At 36.5% G+C, this 24,335-nt stretch overlaps 1 protein-coding gene across 1 annotated transcript in view; it reads right to left on the bottom strand.

The window, feature by feature from the left end:
• Positions 1–281: 281 nt before the first annotated feature.
• Positions 282–24,335, bottom strand: part of LOC135618402 (mediator of RNA polymerase II transcription subunit 23-like) — a 32,377-nt gene continuing 8,323 nt past the window's right edge. Inside the window, exons 9-22 of the mRNA XM_065119290.1 lie at positions 23,918–24,204; positions 21,842–21,925; positions 18,238–18,332; positions 15,056–15,218; positions 14,718–14,963; positions 12,903–13,073; positions 12,700–12,813; positions 12,485–12,610; positions 10,706–10,851; positions 5,058–5,298; positions 4,220–4,976; positions 1,565–1,746; positions 923–1,026; positions 282–821 (exon numbers count right to left, since the gene is read on the bottom strand). Coding sequence (XP_064975362.1) covers positions 605–821; positions 923–1,026; positions 1,565–1,746; positions 4,220–4,976; positions 5,058–5,298; positions 10,706–10,851; positions 12,485–12,610; positions 12,700–12,813; positions 12,903–13,073; positions 14,718–14,963; positions 15,056–15,218; positions 18,238–18,332; positions 21,842–21,925; positions 23,918–24,204 — 2,933 coding nt within the window. The 3' untranslated portion in view covers positions 282–604. The remainder of the gene's footprint in view (positions 822–922; positions 1,027–1,564; positions 1,747–4,219; positions 4,977–5,057; positions 5,299–10,705; positions 10,852–12,484; positions 12,611–12,699; positions 12,814–12,902; positions 13,074–14,717; positions 14,964–15,055; positions 15,219–18,237; positions 18,333–21,841; positions 21,926–23,917; positions 24,205–24,335) is intronic.

The following is a 24,335-nucleotide window of genomic DNA, read 5'->3' as shown; positions in this document are numbered from 1 at the left end:
AGAAAGAGTAGTCTCTTTGGTTCCAACTCGAATACATTTTTCCAACAACATGATTTTGAGGTACAGTCTCCATCCTGCACATTAACATACACAACAAAACCGCCACATGACTGCGTTATGAAGAAACCTTTTTGCAGGTCGATGCACATGGTTACTTCAACTGTTGTTTCCTTTTTCAGGATCGCTTTTACAAACAACGAAGCGAGATGGTAATCAAATCAAGGTCGTACCAATCAATGAGTTGATTCAACCAAATCACAGCATTGAAACACAGCACGATATTAATACACTGACATCCATCTTTATTAACAATACACATCAATATCCCATTTATACGCCGTACAGTATCGATCTAACAGGACATAGACTATTTTAAGCTTTTTGTCACCACTGAGTTAATAGCACAAAAATAAATCCCTTTACATACCTTACTGATAGAGGTGGATGATACCGTGATCAGGGAAGAACTAGCAATAAAAAAGAACCATTCAAGGAGCTCTACAGTTCTAAAATTCCAGTTAATCAATGCCTTTTCCATCGCTAGTAGTTAAACAATCTATGTATCTTAAAAATCTGAAAAGATTAAACTCGATTATCTCACCGATCATAAATTTGTTTGCGTTGGATTTTGTACTACTAGCTTTGGATGGGTTGCTGCATAAATGGAGGAGTTCTGATCAGTCTTCAAGTGTGAAAGAAGATGCTGAACATCCGGTCTCAAAAGTTCCATGACTTTGCCGCACAAGGTCAAGCTCTCCACTCTGGGTTTACTGGTGTTCTGCACAGGTCCCCCTTGTCCTTCATACATGACAGCATGGTGCCTGATTTCACAAAATGTTAGAAGAACAAGAGATTATAATTCACATGCAAATATAATCCATATATGTTGACATACAAATCAGAGATCATGTATACAACTTACAGAAAGTCAATAAGGTCCCTTATATCTGATGCTTCAGCATGAACTGCAGGCTGTGAATTCTTTCCAAACACATCAGCCATCACATTGAATAACAGAGCTAGTGTCTACGGAACAAGATATAAGTGGTCCATGTTAGGGTCGACAAAGGACAAGTATCATCCAATTATAAGAACTTCAATGGACATTATAGATTAAACAGAACAAGATATGGAAAAGAGTGCCTGCATCATATAATACGTTATATAGTTTTCCAATTTGTCTAAGAGGTCATAAAGACTAAAGCAATGTTGAAAGTCAAAATGACATCTTAACCGGCAGAATCCCCTTTTTGTAGATAGAAATAATAGTCAGTGATCGCATCCGAGTATGCAACTGTTAACATAGTAATGAGGATAACACAAAACAAGTAGTTTGTCAATCAGATCTTTTAATAGAATGAGTGGCACACTGTTAAAGCATTTATAAATGTTAACAAGTAACAAAACCAAGAATTTTCAAGTACTGGTGCCACTCTAATAGTCAATTGGATTAATATGGTATGCCAATATGGTCCCTCGTAGATTTGATACAAAACACAACTTTTAACACAAAAATAGTAATACATATATTCACAAATGTGCATACAAATAATTCTATGTGTACCTTCATGAACAATGGACGAGCAAAGGCAAGACGAGGCAGTAAAGGGCCCATTATGCGGAAAGCTATTCTTAGCATCGCAACAGAATTCAATGGCCGAAGATGCTTAATTATTGTATGTGTTGATTCTAGCCATTCATGTGGAAGATTGCTAAAGAATGAATGCAGCAGTGCCACAATATTTCCTGAGACACAGAAAGGTAAAAAGTAACATTGGGTTAATAAAGAGAAAGTTAAACAGCTGAGAAGATTTAAATAGTCCAGTGTAAGAAAAAAGATATGGATCAATGCAAGTATTTCATAGGAGTTAAGTCCCAGACATTTGTTTAGCAAATACAAGCAAAATTGTAGCATGGCTCCACATCATATCAGGGTTTGCATGGCAAGGGTGCATGTGTTCCTCTGCTGGTAATTTGTAGTGCTATGTAAACCATAAGTTTATACGAATGGGTCAGGGAAATTATAGCACCATGCTCAAAGTCAAAGCCATATTGCCAAGAGTCAGACATGCAGAACACAACGATCTGTGACTCTGGAATTAAACTATGGGGGCTTCCGAACACCTTCTATAAACTGGCATAAAATCTAGAAAAGCAGCAAGTAAAATGTTAAATTGCCTCAACCATCTTGATAATGTTTTCATGTCAATAATAACTTATTTCAAATCCTTTCTCCTCCATAATAAGCTAAAGAGGCACAAAATATAATGCTATGGAGGTTTCAAATATCATACCAACCAATAAGTATTAATCAATATTTATTAATTTGCCCAAAGACTGCTATTAAACCATATAGGTTGGTCCAGTCGATATGTACTTTTTATTATTTTTTCCATTGATATCTGATGGTGCAGTTCAGTATACTGCCAGGTATAGTAGTACTATACTGATCTACCGGTAGCCAAAATTTGAATCAATCCAGTATTTAAAACCTTGATGCTAGGAAGGCATGGGATAGTCTGCAAAGAGTTGTAGGTTGATCATGTATTACAGGCCATAAGATGGAGCATACATGCCACTCAAAGTTTTCCAGTGTGCCTGGAATAATTGACAATAGGTGAAATATTCCAACGGGATGGATTAGAGACTCAATCTGCAGGGGGTTAGTAAACACTTTACCATTTTGCTATATGCTATTGTTGCAGAAAGGATACAGAAGGGCAAAAAGATGACATTGTGAAGCGACCACTGATGAAGCATAGTCTGCAATATTGCCTGCTCACAATATGGTATGTCTGATCCATATTGATCTTATTAAAGATTGATGTGATTCGGTTGAACTTTCGACCTCATGACTAGAATTTGGTTGGAATAAACTAGAACCAATCAAACTCAATCAGAGTTGACCAATTTTGGTCAATTATTAGATGACCTCAGACCAAGAAAAAGAAGAAAGCAGAGGAGAAGAAGAGAAAAAACATGAAGCAAAAGAAACCTCATAAGGTAGGAATGCCATCATCACACCAAGTGTCATAGGATTCACAATTTAAACAATAGTTATTTTTATAAATATTCTGAATCAATTTCATTGTTACATTCTACAAGACCAATATATTTTTACGAAAAATAGCTATTTTATGAAAAATGATGATAATATAGTCTTTTAGCATGTATTATTTTAATATTCCATATTTTAATAATTATTATTTTTATCTTTTTTTAACTTTTCAGTTGACATTGATCCCATTAATCCAAGTGATACCACCAATATCAATTGTATGATCCCCAGCTACCCATGATCCCAATACTGATCTTGTGAATTATGCAACTAAGATTTCAGCCTATTAAGATTTTGATCACTTCACAGTTATGACATCTAAAGAAGGCTTGCCAAATTTGGATTAGCCAATAGGAACAATAGCAGACCTGCAAAGCCTAGAAACTAGAGATATTATTATTTACATTTAAGTCTTGAAGCTAATTGCAACATTCTAAAAGCTAATTTCTAATTATAGACCAAAAATGATAAAAGATCATTTGATATGGAGAGCCAAGTCATGGACGTCAGTCTTGGTCATTTTCAATGTACAAGCATGATGTTGACACAGGTTCATTTCCTCGCCAAGGACATGCAAACACAAGCTTCTCATAGAGCCCAGCTAGCATTCCAACAGAGCATAAGTTTCCACAGACCAGCATAGGTTGATCAGCATGTATATGACATTTTTTACTGGAGATACATGGCACTCTGAGATTAGAAATCTTGGATAAGGTTCATATCATGCTAAATTTTCTATATTTAATTGGTGCCTATTCCATGCCTGATATATAGGTCGATACTAGTAAATGGATTTTAATAGAGATGGGAAGTTTCGACCATCTAACAATTGACTGACAAAAAATTAGCAAATCCCATTAATATCATTTCTGAAACTTTACATGAGATGAGGAACTGAGAACTACTACAATCATCTCCACGACAATAAAATTCAAGAGATCATCTTTGATGGTTGATTCGTCATTTGATTGGCTTCTTATTTCACCACTAGAAAGATACGCAAGAAGGTTATAGCTAGTCTATGTTGGACGGCCAAGGCAAGCACTTTGCAATCATAATGGTATATACTAATCAATGATATCAAGAATGAACACGATCAATCAACATGAAACATCTTAAATGTTAAATATCAATGGAATGCCTACTTAACCCAAGACATACCTATGGCTGTTGATGTATTGTCCTGAGAAGCCCATGTAGAATCCAACAAAGCATAGCCAACAGCAGAGTCCAGCTCTTTAAGTGACTTTTTACTATCAACAAGCCACCAACAATCTTTTATGATGCGTGATGCTTCAGAATACAACTGCATATGAAATTCTGGTGGGAGCTGGGCAAGCAAAAGCCCACATGCTTGTATCATTAGACAAGACAACTGTTGACATGAGTAGCCACTTTTGGAAACGAAATTGTTGGCATTGACCCAAGTTGTTGAAGTAGTTGAACGGCTTGTGTTCATGGATTCAGGACTTCCACCAGAAGGTGATGTTGGTAGACCAGAATTTTGCCCATGGGACATACTTTGAAGTCCATTGCCAGACTGGATAAGTGTTGGCTGTATGTGGACAACAATCTGAATAAGTGAAGCTACTACCTGAGAAGCTGATGCTGGGAGAGAAAGAATCTCAATAGCTGCTGTTTCCAGGACAAGTTGTGTGTATGTCCCAGGATCTTGGTTCTGATAGAAGGCTTTCTGACCATCAGAACAATTAATTGAAGTTGCCTGGCTTCTATTTGCAGCTGGACGCCCAAAATTGCTACAAGGATCTCCTGTGGAGTCTGACTTTGCTTTACTATTTAAAGAGGGTATGACATTATTCACAAGACCTAGTAGAAGGTTTGCAAAATATTCTTGAGGAGGACAGCCAACAGAGTTCGATGAACCCATATACTGAGGAAAAGACTCTGAGAATGAAATCTGAAAAAAAATCTAGCTTCAATTAAAGCACTAAATTAAAAGTAAAAATAGGTTTGATATTGAAAAGAAAAGGTGAAGTACCTTTGAAAGATCAAGTACTTTTAGTATTCGCAAAACAAGCTTGTTTGGAAGGTGACCATAAAAATATGCAAGAGTGTCTCTAACAAATGAAAACCTCAAAGGATGAAAAGCCAGAAGTTGAGTGTAAGAACTAAGAACTCTGTCAGCAATATCAGTACCATCATTCTCGATGAGCCTATAAACTATAAGCGGAATAACTGGGATTAAGCGTGCGGCAATGTCATCAAAGAAAGTGGGGTACCTGCAATGATCATGTATGTGATTATAAAGATTCAATTCGACCCATCAAATTTAGTAGAACAGAAATATCTTGTTGTAGGTACATTTGAAAAGTTGATGACAAGTCAAAAGTGACTAACCCAATGTTCTCATTCTTTTTCTACCCCTGTAGGAAATCAACTCAACACAATTTTGATATGGGTGATGTGGACACATAGTGGAGTAACTTATGATGTAACAAGACTTTGAGATTGAGATGTGTAAGCACAATCCATAGTCAAAATAAAATGGTAGGTTCAGCTCAAAATTTGCCTGTCTGTAATCAGGCTGAGGCTCTTGGACCAGTGATTTAAAAAGCGTTAGGAGCCAAGGTCCAAAAACGCCCGAGGCGCTAGGCGCTCACCCAAGCGCTTGCCCGAGCGAAGCGAGACGCTAAAATATAAAAATATATAATATAATTAATAAATATAATTATTTAAAATTTTAAATAAAAATATGCTATTAAATTAAGAAAATCTAAGATAAAAAATCACAATGTCACATTAACAAAAAGTTTCAAAATTCAAAACCTAACAATATTAACAGTATACACTATACTGTTATACTGTTAATAGTATATTGTATACTGTTAACAGTATATTGTTAACAGTATACAACAATGTTGCAGTATACAGAAGGAGAAGGAAGTGTGAGGGAGTGTTGTGTCTGCTGATTGAGAAAAAAGGAAGCGGCAGCAGCAACGGCAGCGGGAGCCGGAGTGGGAGTGTAAGGAGGCAACGGTAGCAGGAGTGTAAGGAGGCAACGGTAGCGGGAGTGTAAGGAGGCAGCGGCAGTAGGAGCGAGAGCGGCGACAGCAGCAACGGCGAGTAGCAACAGTGGCGAGAAACGGCAGCGGCGAGCAACGGGAGCGGCGACAGCGGTAGCGGTTGCGAGCAGTGACAACGATGAGTAGCGAGCGCGGAAGCGGCAGCGGAAACGAGTAGGGTTAGCCGGTTAGGGTTGGGCAGCGACAACTGATATCGATTTTAGTTGGTTCGATTGAACCAACTAACCACTGGAGACCGAACCAAACCTAAAATCTTGGTTCGGTCGCCTGGTTTAACACAGGCGCTCGCCCGAAGCGCCCAGCGCCTGAGCTCAGGTGAGCGCCTAGGCGACGCTCTTTGAAGCGCACCGCCTGGAAGTTTAGCGAGGCGCTCGGGCCTCGCCTCGCCTCGCCTCGCTCGAGCGCCTTTTTAAATCACTATCTTGGACATTTCGTAACAACATACCACCACAAACCTAGCTTGTGTTGTTGATGTTACTGTTTTCATTCTAGTCCTAAAATGCAAAGAAGCATAACCCAAAAACAATTCAATTGAGCCTCAGGATACTGGGTCACTAGTTGGACCAATAGACCAATTGGTCGGACCGAATGTTTGACTAAAAAAATATATAAGATATATATGTAGCATTATAAAATATTTTTTAAAATCTAAAGCAATAAAATTATAAAATAAGATAAAAGATAGCATAAACAAATATAAGTATGACCTTTAACCAAATTAAAAAATCCAAATTAGAGAAAGACCTTGCCGAAGGGAGAGAAGCAACCATGGGTAGATAAGTGACTAGAGTACAATGTGTGTGAAGATCAGAGGGAGGGGTGTTTGGAGGGAGAGGGTTGGTGGGACGAAGAGGTGCACAGGAGAAAAGGGTGAAAGAGAAGGGCAGGTGGAGAGAATGGTAGCCGGAGGGGGAGTGCTAGAGGGAGAGGGGTAGCGGGGAAGGAAGGGATGGATGGAGAGTCATGACCATATGAGGAAAGAGAAAGGCCAATTGGCTCCTGGACAAGAGCACTTCCTTTCTCCCCTCAATCCTAATTTTAGATTGACTTAAATACACTGAAAACAAATAATAAGAAGATTTAAATGCAGAAATTCAAAGTAGCTTTGAAAATGATACAAAAGCAGGCTGATTCTATTTGACTTGACCTATCATATGGATTATCCAAAAAACTAGTTATGTCAGCCAGTTCATTCAGTTTTTTTTTTTTTAATTATCTAGGAAGCGGACCAGAACTGTGAATGGTCCAGTTTCCAATGTTTCCAATCCAATCATATAGACCTTCAATTTTTTTAACTATACAAAGAAATGTCACTTGACCTAACCTCTTATGTGAATCCTTCATGGATCAACACTAACTGGAAATGCCCTCATACCTCTCAGAAATTCAGCATGCTTTCAAAATATTCAACAAATTATTGAAGCGGACATGCTAACTTGAGGGCTTCCAATTTCTATGTAGTGACTTCTCTTTTCCACTAAAGTTCCATACATTACGTAGCTGGGACACCATGTAGCCTGTCAATAGTTCTACTTAAATATTCATATCTTTAATTTACTATTCACAATGCAATGCATCAAAGGATAAATAGTCTTTCTGTCTGCTATCATAAAGACAGTTTAATCATTTAGCTCCTCATCCTTGAAGCTTCATCGGATTCAATCAAAGAATGAAGGGCCCGTGAATATGATGGCACTACCTAAAGTAAAAATACCTAGACAAGTCTACATTTCTTCGGCTTTTACACTACATTGTTCAATGATTTTCAAGGCATCCATAGTGCAAAAGATGAGATACCAAGGTTTTCCCATAACTATAATACTATTTACTAATTCAGGCAAACATGCACCTATTACCTTTGTTCCACGAAATAGGTTCTTTATATCAGAAGCAAAAGCTATCATCTTCCTAAAGAACTACCATTGAACACCATCCTTTACAACCTTCTATGATGCAGAGCTACATGATCACCCACAGTGTGCACCTCTTTATCACAATCTAAGACCCCAAATAACTCCATTGATCCTTGATTAACATAGAATCTATTATTTTTCTACGACCTTATTCACTTGACATGGATACCCATACAATATTTGTATCTCAATCATTACCACAGAATCTCAACTAGGAGATAACGATCAGATGCATAAACCAATCGGAATGTGCCCCTTAGATAAATCTTTATGCACATAAGACTTTTGCAACTACAACCTAGTATTATATAGTAAATGTGTTTGAGAAAACTTTAACTTCTTCAGAATAATTGATTTACATTGGTGATCTATAGATCACCAATTCCCTACATTTTACTCAGACATAAAACTATTATTTAAAACTTCAGTTTCAGCCTAGAATTATGGGAAGTACACAACTAAGATCACAAATGATGCTATTTATATTCGAATGATGTCATGATGGGTACTATTAGCTAAAAATTATCTTCTCAACTTTTTTCCAATTTGTAGCACAAAACTTTTTTGTAACTATTGAAACCACTATAATGGTCTCCACAAGACAAAGTGATAGTAAGGAACAAATTGAAATTTTTTTTTAATATCTTCATTTGTCCATGGAGTTCGTGCAACATATATGGGATAGAATTCTCACTAATCCAATTATTCTCTGATTTGGACCCACATGGTATCCTAGTAATGCACTAAACTTTAACGTATTCTCATCCCAGTATTAGACAAGATCTTAGATACTATACAAGTTAGGTAAGTGCCTATCTTCCCTCAGTATTGTCTAATAATGGAGCTCGTGCACGAAGCATCTACCCTCTTCCCATTTACACATGTCTCAAAAGTATCCATTGATTTTGACTATGTTATGGGTGATAACATAGTCAAAGGAATCATTTTACATTAGCATCTTTTTGAAAGACATGTCCCTTCTAGTTAGAAGCTGCTGTAGTGGAACTGAGTCTAAACTAACATGAACAAAAGAAAAAATCATTTACAACAAGAACAAGGAGATCTGTGAATTAGTGTAGGGATAAAGAAATGTCCAAACTGGGAGTTATACAGTGCAGGTGCATCTGAAAAACTACTATGCATAGCAGGCTTGCCCCCTTCCATCACAAAGACCCATATAAAGTGCTAAAGTGCCAAATTGATGCTCATAAGATGGAGCTTGCTAAACAAGAGGTCAGATAAACAAACATGGTTATTCCCAGTTAACATACACACTGTTCATCTAACAAATATTTCGCCCTTTCATTCACCATCTAGAGGTCTAATAACTGTATTTGTTGATATTGAGCAATCTTTGATGTAAATAATTAGAATAAGATTCATTTCTGGATGTAATCATGTCAATCATTTGACATATTATCACATCATTACCCAAGAGTTGGCTTATGCTTCGATATGAAACAACATGGAAAAGACACTACAAGTATTTATTAAACGCATTTAATCATTAATGGACCCAAATATTACCACCAATATGGTCTTGGTCCATGTGATATATGGCAATATCCAAAGAAGCTCAGAATAATGCTGAACAAACTCATTTCATAAAGATCTTCAATTGAGACATGAGCTTAAATGAGGTTTTGAAGTAAATATTAGCCAAAAAGCATTAGAAAAGTTTAATAATTGTACAGCTATTATCATCCAATTCATATAAAAGAAAGGCAACGAACTGTCACGGACAAAATTCTAAACAGGATGTTTGATGTAATGCTTGTGTATGTCCGTATCTTTTGGTTTGTTCCTGCTTTGCACAGCATGTAAAGGGACAGTCGAAGACTTAACTACCCCATTTTAGTTGGGTTTGGTGGCCGTTTTAGGCTTGTAAATAAAGGTTGTGTCATGTGAATACTTGTGAAAGATATTCGGTCTGTAGTGGACCATTTTGACCCTTTGTTGTGCAACCATTCAGAGCTTGTAAAGTGTGTTTGTAATTTGCATTAACTATGAAGTGTTTTCGGAAATGTTTGCTTGTGGATCCCGAGTGAGGCGCTTTCTCTAACCCATTTTCTTTTTTGTAGGTCCTGAGAGACCATGGGAGGTTTCAGGGATGTTGACCTTTGCGGACGGACATGCAAGGGTGCCGCACGATTTAGGCAAAACCAACTAAGTCAGTGACAGAACGCCAACTTAAGCTGAACCGGTTAACTTGGTGTATGCAAAGCCAAGGATATAAATTGATGGCACAGCATCTGGGTTTCAAAAGAAACATACTTATGATGTTCATAAAAGCAGAGCAGGGATTTAGCAAGTGTGGTATTCTTAAGTTTTATGGCAAACGATATACGCAGAAGAAAGGAAACCAATGTAGTGAAATTCGTACTGTAGTATGCAGCAGCAATCCTCAAATAATTAGAAAATGCCAGTATAATGACTAAACCTAACAACTCATACCAAATTATCCATATTGACAGTGGCCTACCTCTCTCTGCTCCAATACTTGGGTCTAGAACAGGCCCAAAGAAGTCGGTAATGGGATATTCAAAAAGGTTTAATTTGTGAAAATATCCCTTCAATTTTGGAAAATAAGAACCTCACACTCACATAAATATATCAATCAGAAGACTAAATTTAGAAAATTGACCTATGAAGTATGCAAGCACCGGAACTTCCTCTAGAGTAAGTCTTACCGATCCTTCCAGGAAAGATGGTTTCCAAGAGCTTTTTGAAGTTCAACTCTTTTTGGAGGTTGATTATGGGCCCAATGTTCAGAAGAATGATTGGTGCAGAACACTCTAATCCTTTGCTGAAGCTCAGGCTTGTCAAGCAGATTTATCTGAGTCAAATAAATTACAAAATCATTTAGGAAAATGTACCTGATAAGTGGCCTTCACGTCAAACAAAAATCACAAAACAGTTGCATGTATGGGACTTTAAAAATGCATGACCAAGAAGCATGATAGATTGGAGTATGATTTTCAATTGATAGTTTTGATTTGGGTTTTTTTATTGCACTAAGTATTTGGTTGGGCTATTAGGAGATTAAGTAATTCCTTTTGCTAAAGGAGAGTTTTCCTGTCATCTGGAGAAATAGTCAAGCATTATCAAGTCTGGCTCGGATGACTTAATTTATTCTTGAATTCATTTCCAATTATTTTAATGTTCCTGAATCAGAGTTAATAAATCTAAATGTTTTTATCTATTTTCTAGTACAATTCAGATATGGATTGACATCCCAACATTCGGTATGAATTATCATCCGAACCAAGAGAAAGGGGAAGACAAGAGGGGAGGAGGAAGAAGGAAGGAAGACCAACAGATGAGGAGGAAAAGGTGGAGTGAAGTATAAATAACTGTATCTACAGAACATCACAATCCAATGTTCCACATCACAGATTAACATGCGTAAATAATTGTATGATGATGCTATAACATGTCTGAGTGAACCCATATCTTAGAAGCAAGAATCCTATCATTTAAGATTAAAGCTTGACTACTACCATATCTTCCCCATCATCTAGGTGTACTAGAAGGCTAGAAGCATATTTTCCCAATTTGACCAAATCTGTCCATGTTCTCTCCTCCCTGCCATTAGCATTAAGCAAAATTTCTATTCTCAAGTTAAGAAGATCGATAGTAGATTGAAACTGACATGTAATGTTAAAAGATGAATACTGCGTACTCAAATGTTAACTGAACTGATTTATTATAGGATAAATTAAAGATTGACCCTATTGCCCAAGAGCATGTACAGTTTTTGTATGGGCTAAGGAGGGATTGGGTCAGATCAATCTTGTTTGTCACCTTTGTATCAAGCTGAGATGCAAAATGTAGGATATAACTCTTAACCAAAAATGATAAATAAGTATCTTGAGGTTTAAACCTAATCCAGCATGCATATCAGTATAATAACAGGAAAAGTGAAGCTTTGACTGACTTGACCAGCCCATACAAATTCAAATTGAACACCCTAGACATGATTAACCTATCAGTTAATGTCATCTGATTAAATTAGGGGATGAACCAAACATGCTTTGAATAACACAAGAAAAATAAGACACCCTTACACATTCAATTGATCACCTATGAAGTCAATTTCGTTGGTCACATCCAGACACAACTTGAACCTGGACAATCATTCATGAACTTAACAAATTCAATGTGATCTGGATAATCTTATGTTCAGTCTGGATCGTCAGGTTGATTGCTTGCATTAAGACTTGCCGCCCCTAACATGGACCAAGAATTATGATATAATGAAATGGGGATTGATGGTCAACCAAGATCATTTTTGGCCATTTTACTCTAGATGGTGAGATTTCATTACATGTTATAATTCAAAAATATATCGCAAAAAATAAATCCTATATTAAAGTTTCATTTACTAACAAATTTCTTCATTTATCAAGGCAATCATGTCATGATCTTCAATTTAATAACATAAACAAGAAGTATTCCAGGAAACATACCACAATGCGCAGAGCATAAGGGTCATCATCTCGGTCAATAAGAGCTAGAAGTAGAATGTCCAAAGGAAGTAGCTCGTGTGTCCAAATAAAAAAGGAAAAATTTGCAATTGCTTTCGATAGAAGATCCTGCAGCAGATTTAGATCCCAACAAACATGATTACACATTATCAAAATTTTGAAAAGCAGATGATTTTTTATTTATAAAAAGAGTGAACCTGTGCAGGATGTCCATGTTTCAACTCGATCTGTATATGATGAAGAAGCACATCCACCATTGTGTATATATTAGATGTCACTTCTTCAGGTGACAGTTCTCTCAAGACACGTCCCTGTATCCAAACAGATTTGAGTTCCAAGTAGGAAAATATAGACGAGCATGTATAAATAATTATTATAGAAAGATGAAATTGGATCGCACGAGATTGGTACTATTGATGCTCTCTGGCTGACCATTCATAAGCATCCAAGCCCCAGCACAGAGATACTGACGATGCTGAGGAAAGCTATGACCAAGGTAAGTCGTAACATAAGTAGGATCAGCAGAGGGTGAGAGAAGCTGAGTGCATTGATTGATAACTGTAGACTCTGCCTGATGTAAAATAAAAGGTAATAACAAATCAGAATCACAAGATAACGAAAAGAGCATTTAACTCAAACAATAATTTGACTTCCAGTAACCAAATATAATGAAATGACTATTGTATATCCATACACATTTCATTAAAACATTAGCTCATCCTTTTTACTATAATATTGCATTTGTACTAGTTCCATCAACAGGATTTTGTATTCCAGCTCATTTTAAAGTAATCATTGATTTTTGGATGTTCTTTCCAAATAATTTATATGGGGATATAAATATTTGTTTGATAAGAACATGGAATTGCAACATACATAGAGTCAATTTTTTATTGGAATAAGAGCTAAATTAACCTAAAAGAACTTTATGTATATAGGATCTTTCTACATGGCAGAATATGTTCATTGGTACATCATAAATTCCTTATCTAAGGTAGACCAGTAGATGATCAAGGTTTATGTTTCACTCCAACAACCAACATATTCTACGAGAACTACTATCAGTTTTCTTTTTCAACCTTTCTACTTCAATGAGTATATTTGCAAAGCTGGAATTCTCTGTATCATTATTTTAGTTTTAAGTGGGCTGAACCGTAACTTAATAACCATGGAAATTTCCATGTATAAGGCTTTCTCCAGAGATTAGCAAAATTAATTCTTCCCAACAGAAAATTTTAGAACAGATAAAGCTCCTCAAAGAGCAATTCTAGCATCTAAATTTTTATCTCATTTCATCTTGGAGATACTATAGTCATGGTCACTTGCTTAGGTGCCTAAGCAAGATCTGTTGCTCGTTGCCTTCAAAATAAGCCCAGCAAAGGGGTAGTTAGAATGGATGTTTTCAACTCTAGAGGGGCCTGGCCACCATCATACCACCAGATTTCCTGCCTGCACCTACCCATGTGCCTCCTAAAATTCCCTTAACCAGGTTAATCTTACCCTAAATACCATTGTGGATAATTTTACTTCATAAATGGATTATGAACAATGCAGAGTGAAAGCTTTTTCACCAAATGTTAAAAATTGTATAACTCCAGTCTTTACTCAAGCACCTAGACATCAAGATTTTGACTTGATTTAAGTATCAAGTTCGTACAACAACTTTTATCTCAACGAATTACATTTTGACCTCATCAAATTATATAGTTTTGTCGCTTACCTTCCCAGATAATCTATCCAGATGTAAAGATATATACCTTGAAGGTGTGATTATCAATAACAAAAGACCATCGTTACTGAAATCGATTTTTCAAGTCATAAAATTGTCTAGTAGCAAATATTTCTTTAACAATATCTGATTATAAGTTATTAAGTGGTAATATGAATAGAAATTTGCTATTTTAGGTACAATAGTGCCTAAGGGACCCAACAAATACTTAACTGGGATCATGGGATCCAATTCTTTTGCCATATTGTTACATTTTGAACCATTGAATGGATCAACTCGAGAACAATTGAATGATAACAGAATTATCAAAAATTGTCATTCCTTATTTCAATTTAACAATATACCAATAGTTCATTAAAAGTCTAAAATATGTAATAAAATTCAATTTAAATACACGCAGATGGCTAATAAAAATCAGAAATGAAACTCAGGTGCACAAAAAAAAACCCAAACAAACAAGGGAAAATTCAAGATGAAATAGCATACCTGTTGCCATGCTTGGATAGTATGTCCCCTTTTGTCCATCCTTCCCATCAAAAATTCTCGAATAGTTGGAGGGAAATAACGTAAAGTCTTCTGGGACCATGTATGTTGACTAGTGGCCATAATCTGTTCGAGCAAGGGCTGAAGGTAAAGCGTGTGTTCAACCTCAGCAACTCCACGTGTCTTAATGGTGATAGCTAAGCTAATTATTGTAATCCTATTAAGTGTCTCAGTGAAATCAGTTGGACCCTGTAAGAACCAGCCTTACTAAGGAAAGATATGGTTTATTAACATTTATCTAAAGGTATTAATAGCAGTAAGTTGAACAAAGTTGGTTAAACCTTTATTTCTTTCTTCACCAGAAAAAAATCTCGTATTGAGAGAATCAGATTCATGCATAAATTTTCAGCCAGTCTAAAAAGGCGATGTTCCCCACGCTTTCCCTTTATCATAGAGATTATCTTTGTAACATCATACATCAATGCCTTGCTCTTGCCATGATACCTTAAACAATACACACCAACATGATCACAATACAGTTTCAATAAAAAGTTAAGAGGAAGTGACTTATATTGAACCAATGAACAGATGACTATTAAAAATTAAGACTCAAAAGGGTGAATAATGCCGCCAAGCAGAAATCATAAGTCACCATCACCAACATTGTCATCAGCAGCTTATCCAAGAATGTTATTCAATTCGTTATGTAATCCCAGATTAAAAAGGCATCAGCAGAAATTTGAACAGATCCTTGTCATGGGCTAGCAGGCCAAAGTCAATCCTATAAAGTTGAGGCCAAATACCTGGCATAAACAAGTTTACGCACAAGAGGGTCTTGCCATAAAGACAAAGTCTCATTGATAGTTAGGAAGATCAACTTATTAAGTGCAGTTTAAGATCAAGCAACAGACAACCCTCTCAAGTTACCAAATAATTGATAGTTCAAAAGATGTAACCTATTAACTGCAGTTTAAGCTCATGCAAAAGATAAACCTCTTAAATTGCAAATACTTGGAAAGAGTGAACTAAGTGATTGTGAAAATATTGGTAAATTATATAGGCATTCATATATAATGCATAAAGGACTAGAACTCTGTTCCAATCCTTATATATGTAGTTAGTATGCTTTCAAAACTTCACCAATTGTTAGTTTGGTTTGTGCATTTATGATATTAAAATTCTACAATCGATAGTTAGTTTGGATAAATTTCCAATTTCTGCTATGTCACAATGTCCCACGCAGCAGCCCTGGCTTGCAATGGGAATAACAAGAAAAAAGTAGCAAAGTACCTAGCTGAATATCCAGAATAACTGTTTCCAATCATTTTGGTTTATTATATAGTGCTGGTTTATATCTTATTTGACAAACATGAATATATTTATCAATGTCAATTTTTAACTAATTGATATATGTTTATTGATTAGAATTTCTTGAAACTGTTACGTTTTGCAAAAATGTACATGCATGTGTTTGTGTGCTAGTTTAATTAAATCCAGTGCAGATGTTCTATATAAGTCGTAAAAAAGATTAGATTTAGCTTCACAGAAATTTAAAGGTTCCAGAACAGCTATCTTTGATGCATGGATTTGAAATAGAAAGAACTAAATACTCAGATCAATTTTTTACTCCTTCCACAGAAGAGATACAGTAAAGATAAGACAAAAAGAGGGTGGTAGAATAGTTTTCTCTGTGTTTTTCCATGTTCACACTGTTCATCTGTCACTTTATCCAAATATTCTAATGTATAATTATCTCATTTAAAACTGCAAAACAAAATAAACCAAATGCTCCAAGGAACATATATCTAATTAACAGAACTCAATACCATCCATATCAATGTGTACAGACCACTATTTACTAGTCTGACGAAGGATTGATACCGGACAGCATAACATGAACTGGTCAATTTTCATTCTATCAGGTTTGCCTTTTTGGGTACCGGACTGATTTTGGCAATCTGCGAGAACGGTATGTACCGGTCTGTACTGGTATAACAACACATGGGATGCCAGAACGTACCAATGTTTCGACGAGGAAGAAAAAGAGGGTGAAGAGGAAAGGGCGATGGAGGAACAAAGGAGGAAGGAGAAAGGAAGGGAGAACAAGAAAGAAGTAGAGGAGGAGAAGAAGTGCAACGGCAGCGTACCTGGGAAGAAGCAGCAGCATTGAACCGAAAGCGGCAGCATCACAGTGGCGAAGAGGCTAAGCTTTTGTAGCATCACAGCAGTGAAGAGGCAACAACGAGGGCTGCGGCATCATACACAAGAAGAGGGTTTGCATCCGTGAGCCCTAATTTGCTTTTTATTTCTTTTTTAACATTGAAATGGACTGGGGCCCACCACTTTTTGATTTTTTTTTTATATTTTCATTGGACCGCCTGAAACAGAGGTGGTCCGTGTATCGGTCCATGCTCGGACCAGTACATACCGCCCATAAAATGCTCTTTCGGGTGGTAAAACAATCACAGCATTTTATTATTACTCGTATTCAGTGATGGCAGGTGGTGGTATCAATCGTAAACTGCCTAGCACAGTAGTACCAAAGCTGTCTATAAAGGAACCAAGATGGGAATCTGTGCTGTACTGCCCAAAACAGTATGGTTTGGGCAGTACACCCTGGTCCGACCGTGGACCAATACACGGACCACTTCGGGCAGTCTACATTAAAATAAAAAAAAAATCAAAAAGTGGTGGGCCCCAATCCATCTCAGCGTTAAAAAAAAAGCATATTAGGGCTCTTCGCACGTACGAAGTCGTGGCACTGCCTCTTCGCCACTGCGATGTTGCAACGGTGTCGTCTCTTGGCTGCTTCGCCGCTGCAGCGACGCTACCTCTTCGCTGATTTGCCACTGTGATGCTGCAGTGGCACTGCCTCTTCATCGCTTCACTATTACGATGCTGCAGCAACACTGCCTCTTCGCCGCTTCGTCATTGCAATGCTACAATGGCACCACCTCTTCGTCGCTGTGATGCTACAGTCTCCCTTCAACACCGTCACTGCTTCCCAGGTATTGCTGCACTTTTTCTCCTCCTTTTCTTTCTTCTTCTTCCTTCTTCCTTGTCTGTTCCTCCACCAGACCTTCCTCTTCAACCTCTTTTTCTTCCTCGTCAAAACATCGATACACACCAGCGTACCATGTGTTGGTACACCGGTACGGAGCAGCATGTGTCATGCAGCCGGCTGACCAACACTCTAGCTCGGACCGGAAGTCAAACCTTGCTCATACTCATGACAATTGTTCCCATCTTCGGGAACCCATCTGATCGAGTAGTACTTAATATAATAAAGTATAAGATTACATCTTGAGGCAAGATAAATGTATAGTATCCCGGTATATGCCAGTCATCACACATGACTTAAGATAATGTCAGTTCATGCTATTAAATTACTTGTTAATGTCCACTCAACAATGTGCGCAAATGATTCATACTAAATAATAATTGAGTTGTTGCAGTGAGACGTAATATACTAAAATTAGCATTGGTAGTAGACTGTTTTATACAAAGGAGGCAGTTGTAGCACCTGTATAGAGGAAGTAGTCTGTAGTTTAATATCTCCAGGAGCAATAAAGACACACCATTCTTGCTTAAAATAGATGGAGATCGTTGTGTCAAAGTCTATAGATAAAAGAACAAACACAGAAGTTACATAAAAATGGAGGAATTACTATGTCATGTGGTATGGTAAAAACTTACAGTGGATTTATCAAGGAACTAATATAGATCGAACAGGAATTCCAGAATATTTTTATAAATCAAACAAGAAAGATGCCTCAAATTTGCAAAATTTCTAATAAAAGCTTTAAATAAAATTTCAAACACTTCAAAAGCAACTAAGAACTAGTTTTCAGATCCAGAAAGTGAGATTAAGTTGATCTATTTGTTTCAACCAAGAAGGCCTCAGGAAAGTGTCAACAATGGTAGATAATCAATTAAGTTGTGAAAATTATCACCACATTCTTATCATTAGATTTGAACAAAAAATGACTCCCTAGTTTCATATATGCTAAAATTATGGTACTCAATTTACAGAACAAGGCAAAACACAAAGAAATTTTTTTAGTTAAAGAGAAAAATAGTAGTCATTCATCTTAGTTTAAGACAAATCCATATACCATATGTCTATGCTTAGCAAGGATTTTAACCACTCAGGAAATATCCTTATTATGTCATAATTCCATCTTTTAATACAAATGGTGAAACAATATAGCCAAATGAATCACAAATTACACAAAAACCTGTGAACATGCTGAGATTTAAAGCATATAAATTATATAAATTAAATAAATAGACCTATCACAAAATTCAATTTGTAATAAGAACTAAAACAAATTCATCAAGACAGAATAATATTTTAGTTAAGATTACCGATACAGATTTAGTAACATTAGAAGTCTCATTTTAAGCAAATAATATACAAGTTCAAATCAAGTTTAAACCCAGTCAGACTTGTTCATACCAATTAGTATTTTATCAGTTTGGTCACAGAATTGATACTCCAACCATGACAAACCAAGTGCAAATCAACCAGGTGCAAACTGGTAAGCATACGTGTATCAAACAGTAAGCCTACAGCCCAGTATCCAAAGTCAACCCATCGTCCCATCCCTCCTGCCCATTTTCTCACCAACAGCAACCACCACCTTTTTCTTTACTCCGGAGTCTCACTCAAATCTTCCTCTCAACCAAATCAAGCTTCAGTCTCAACTAAATAAACTTTCATTCTATAGAATCTAGGTCATATTCTACAAAGCAAGGTAAATTTGAAGCTAAACTTGAAAATTTTTGGTTAATTTTACTCTTGAAGCCTTGATTATAAATCACTTTTTTGTGCTTATTAATACTTTTGTTGTTGATTTCATGCTTGAATTCATGCTTATTTCTACAGAAGTAAGATCCATTCTAGTTTAGACCAATGAATGCCTAACCCAGTGTTAAAAATGAGAAAGAAACCACTATCTGCCAGAAAGCCAGAGTGGACCACACTGTATCAACCATGGCTTGACAAATCTGGCAGAAATCTAGCGGAACGGTACATGCCAGTCCACCCGTGACCAGATTGCTCAGTAAACCCTGTGAACCGGGTTTGCTACGCAACCAATAACGGTAATGGGCCTGGACCAACCGCCTCTTCTCTCTCACATGTGTTTGTTGTCTGCGCCTGCATCAGGCTTATCTCTCATGCACATCCGCTGCCACCCACTGGCCCCGTATCATCAGTACTCCTCTTCCTCCTTTGCTGCCTCCTTCCTTTTCTTTGATGTCACCTCCTTCTCTTCTTCTCCTCCTCCATCATTGTTTCCTACCCTGCTCTTTTTCAACACCTTCTCTATCTATGCCATAGGCCAGTATGGATCCAGTACCCATATGCATCTTACTTTGGAACTGATTACAAACTTGTCCAAGTTTGCCAATTCTGCTTTCAGCATAAGAAGGAAATTTGTAAATTAATCTATTCAGTTTCACTCACACTTAAATGCCATATCTCTCTCAAGGTTGGTAATTATTAAACGGGCAAGCAGTTGCAGAACATTGTAAACGGCGGCAAATAATGGTCAGCCTACTGCTACTACTTCTCAGCTCAATGAATTCTCTCCTACATTGTTCACTCTTGTTTAAACCAGTGAATGACTTTTTCAACCGTACTGGTACAAAATGGGCTGTACATACCAGTCCCAGCATAAACCAGTATGCGTACCGACCCATTTCGAACCATCCGGTCCAACCCATTAAAAAGGTAAAAAGAACTTAAAAGTTCTCCTACAATTAGGGCTCGCAAATGCTAGACCTCTCTCCATATCGGCCCATGTTTCACAAGCCCGGAATTGCCATTGCCATCCGACGCTGCATACTACCGACCATTGGTACTCTTCCTCCTCTTCTCCTCCTCCTCCTACACTGCTTCCTCTTCTTTCTCATTCCTTCCTCCTCCACCGCGTTCCACTTCTTCCTTCCTCTTCCACCACAGCCTCCTGTTCCTCCTCCTCCTTCCTCCACTGTCATCTATTCCTTCCTCTTTTCCTTCTTCTTCTTCGAATCATCAGTACATATCGATGTACCATGTGTCGGTACACATACCTGACCAGTCCATACCAGTCCACCAAGGACCAATACAGATCCGCTACCCGAAACAGCAATCCTTAGTTTAAAGAATCCCTAATCTATAAATTAGATAAATCCCACCAAGCAGTGGCAGGCAGCACTTACACCTTTCCGTTCAAATTACTGTACAGCTCATGTTCTACATTTGCTACAGTATCATTGCCTCTTCCCTGTCTTCAGTTAAGTATCTTTGTGCTTCCTTTGCAATATTTTAACATTTAGTTATAATTTAATTTCAGATAAATTCAAAGTAAATGGTATATAAGTTATCGTATATGCTGTCATAAACAAGTGTAACCGTACCACCAGCATTTCGTTGCTGCTTTTAAAAGATTGGCATAAACACAGCAACAGGAAATTATTAATTTTTTGCTATGTTAACTGATTATTTCATAATCTTTTTGGCAAGTTACAACAAAATTTTCAAAAGTTTTACTGGCAAAACTTAAAAGCAAGGTTCGCTGTACCGTTCCATACCGGCGTTTCGACCCGGGCTCGGTACGGTATGGTACCGGTGTACTGGGCAGTACATCAGGGCGTACCGAGCACTATAGTACTGTAGCTGTACCGGGCGATCTGCATACCGATAACCTGTCGGACCGGTACGTATCGCCCGGTATAGGCGGTACGCTTCGGTACGATAGACCTTGCTTAAAAGTATAAGTTGCACTTCACGTACACCTGGCAGCATATTTTCAATGGAGAAATAATTTGTTAACAAAAAGCTATCAGATGTTGCTAAACTAGTCTTTTGCCATGAAGAAAAGAGATACTTATATTATTCAATTTACAAAGATTAGTCATGCAACTTATAGCAAATAATTACTGGATCCAAACTTCAACTTCGAAATAATGTTGCTTATATGCATGTTAATCAGTTTTTTTAAAATTCAAAGAACAGTTAAGAACAGAAGGTAACAAATGGATGTCAGAAACAAGCATAGAAATTTTCAGGGTGACAACAGCACTCCATTTTTAAGTCAAAGATAGATGGCAAATAGACTAGAGAAGACACAAAAGGGTACCGTGAAATGAGGGCGAAATAACGAGTGAGGTGCAATAAGCAACAATCTGACATATGTTTCAACCATGGCAATGCTAGGGATGGCCTACAACAGAATGAAAGATGTCAATAACAATACATAGAAATTAAGTTTTTCAAATATCATAATTAAAAACTATGATAAATCATGGTTTATGCAGAATTAACAATAAAAATGATTCAACGGGATAAAAACTTTAAAAGTCTTTAAACTATAATTACAAAGAGATTGTCTAACAAGTTAATGAATTATAGCAACCACATATCAAACAGGACCCAAAATGAAAACTGAAGTATGAACAATTGCAAGCAATCTTTTAAATCTTGGATCTTTCATAGAAACCAGGAATTTAAAATTTCACCTTTAACAGATGTTACCATTTCTTTTTTCAGCACAAAAGTCTGAGGAGATAGGAACCAAGAGCGACAAGAATAAAAACAAAAAATCATCTTCAAATTTTTACAAATTTCTTTCTTGAGGAAAAGTTAAATTTGGAAAATAATCCCAAGTACCCTAGAGTCAAAACAGCAGGCAGTTGCAGATGTAAATTTCAAAAAAAAATATTAGAGATTATTTTTCCTTTTATAAAACTAATAGTCTTTCACAGAATCTAGTGCTTAAATATTACTTGCAGAGACAATAAGCACACAAGAAAGACATTCATGATTGAGTTTTCATGGACTGTTGTGGACATTTAAGAGTTTGACAACCATGAATCATTATCTAACTGAAATCTCGTTAACCTTTTCATGCACCTTAATAAATATAGAAGTTAAAGAGTTCACATAATCTTAAATCCTCTTCAACATATGGCTTCAAAGCAGGATTCATTTTCTTAGAATTGCAATATCACACTGCATAGAAACAAGACAATTTGAATTTATTATGAATAGCAAACAAGTCATTCACAAGGAAAAGATTCTAGAAATATATTTCAAAAAGCAACAACTACATATTAGTCAGCAAGTTCAAACGGTCATGCAAGTACAATTAATCATTTCCATATCCATTTTTCAATGCTTATATTTCTAATTAATATTGAATTGAGCTAGAACCCTATCAGAAGGATTTAAAATCCATCATATTACCTCAAAAACAAACCTGGAGACACCAAAACAAAGAGCAGCTCAATTGAATATGATCAATGATGTTAAAAAAATCATAAATAAAAATCATATTATTCATAGACCCTAACATATGCATTGAGTGGAGAAGAAATTAAGCTATTTTATGGACATAGAATAGAACCTGATTTGATCAACAATACATATTTAGATCACGGTCAATCTATTCAATCATTAATTAAAGCAGTCTAGATTATATTTGTCATGCATAAACATATTTTACACTGGTCTTTTTGTGTCACTTTTGATAAACATACAAATCATATCCAAATCACACGAATTTTAGTTTGAAAATTTTTTTAATGATGCAGATCACAAATGGGGTTAATCTTCAATTTGGAGATTCCACATTCAATTTTGAGGTAAAGGATTGATGTCTTAATCCTTACGATTAGATTTTATCCAAATTCTGCGTACTAGTTATCTGCAAAGTCTAGTTCTAGGAAATGCATTAATAAAAATTTAAAATATCATGTGCATTAATCACAAAACTATTCTTTAGTATGTAAATAGACAGGCTAGTACTGGTTGGAAAGGCTTTACCTAAAATCAGGGTGACTGGATTTTCTTCTCTAAATAATGTGAATCATTTCAAGACTTCAAAGAGTCTAAGTGATGATTCCAAGGTTATAGGTGATAAATGCACTCCATAAGAACCATTTTCAAACAAGGTTTTTGTTTTTCTACCTTTCTGACCTAAAACAAGTTATACTTACTGTAGCTTAGTGAAAATTTGATTTGAGAATTCAACTCTAACAAAATAAGGAAAATTGATCTCCATTCGATGTTTAACGAAAAGAACTAGCAATTACTTATTAGTTATTACTTGTTAGTACTACATTACAAATAGAATCCTGCACATGATCAATAACTATGGGAAGAAATATTACTTCAGAAGAAGATAAGCCAAGCAATATACATCATGTTGTCATACCTGGCCAAGAAATATGGTTTCTTCAAGCTGAAATGCAAGCTTTAGACATAAGTTGATTGACAAACCAGAAAGTAATGTCATTGACAGAGGAAAAGTTTCACGCATCATCATCATCCTATCATTGGACTGTACATTAGGTCCTTGTGAAATATCTGTTACTCCAGCTGATGTAAACCAGCTCATAACTGCTTCACAAGCTGGCTGAGCCATAGTAAATGAGAGAACCCAAAACATGCCCATTGATCGATCATCTAAACTCGTAAAATCCATCATACGATCCCCTGAAACTAAATATTGAGGAAAAAAACTATAAAAGATGTAAACTAAATAAAGTAGAATGAGAACTTATTTTGCATGTCTATATGATGGATTAAAAAATGCTGAAAAATGGTTCATATGTTGCATCGAACCTCCCAGT

Source organism: Musa acuminata, chromosome BXJ1-3, assembly GCF_036884655.1.
Source record: "Musa acuminata AAA Group cultivar baxijiao chromosome BXJ1-3, Cavendish_Baxijiao_AAA, whole genome shotgun sequence".
NCBI classification, from domain to species: domain Eukaryota; kingdom Viridiplantae; phylum Streptophyta; class Magnoliopsida; order Zingiberales; family Musaceae; genus Musa; species Musa acuminata.
This window is presented reverse-complemented; position numbering and strand designations above follow the sequence as displayed.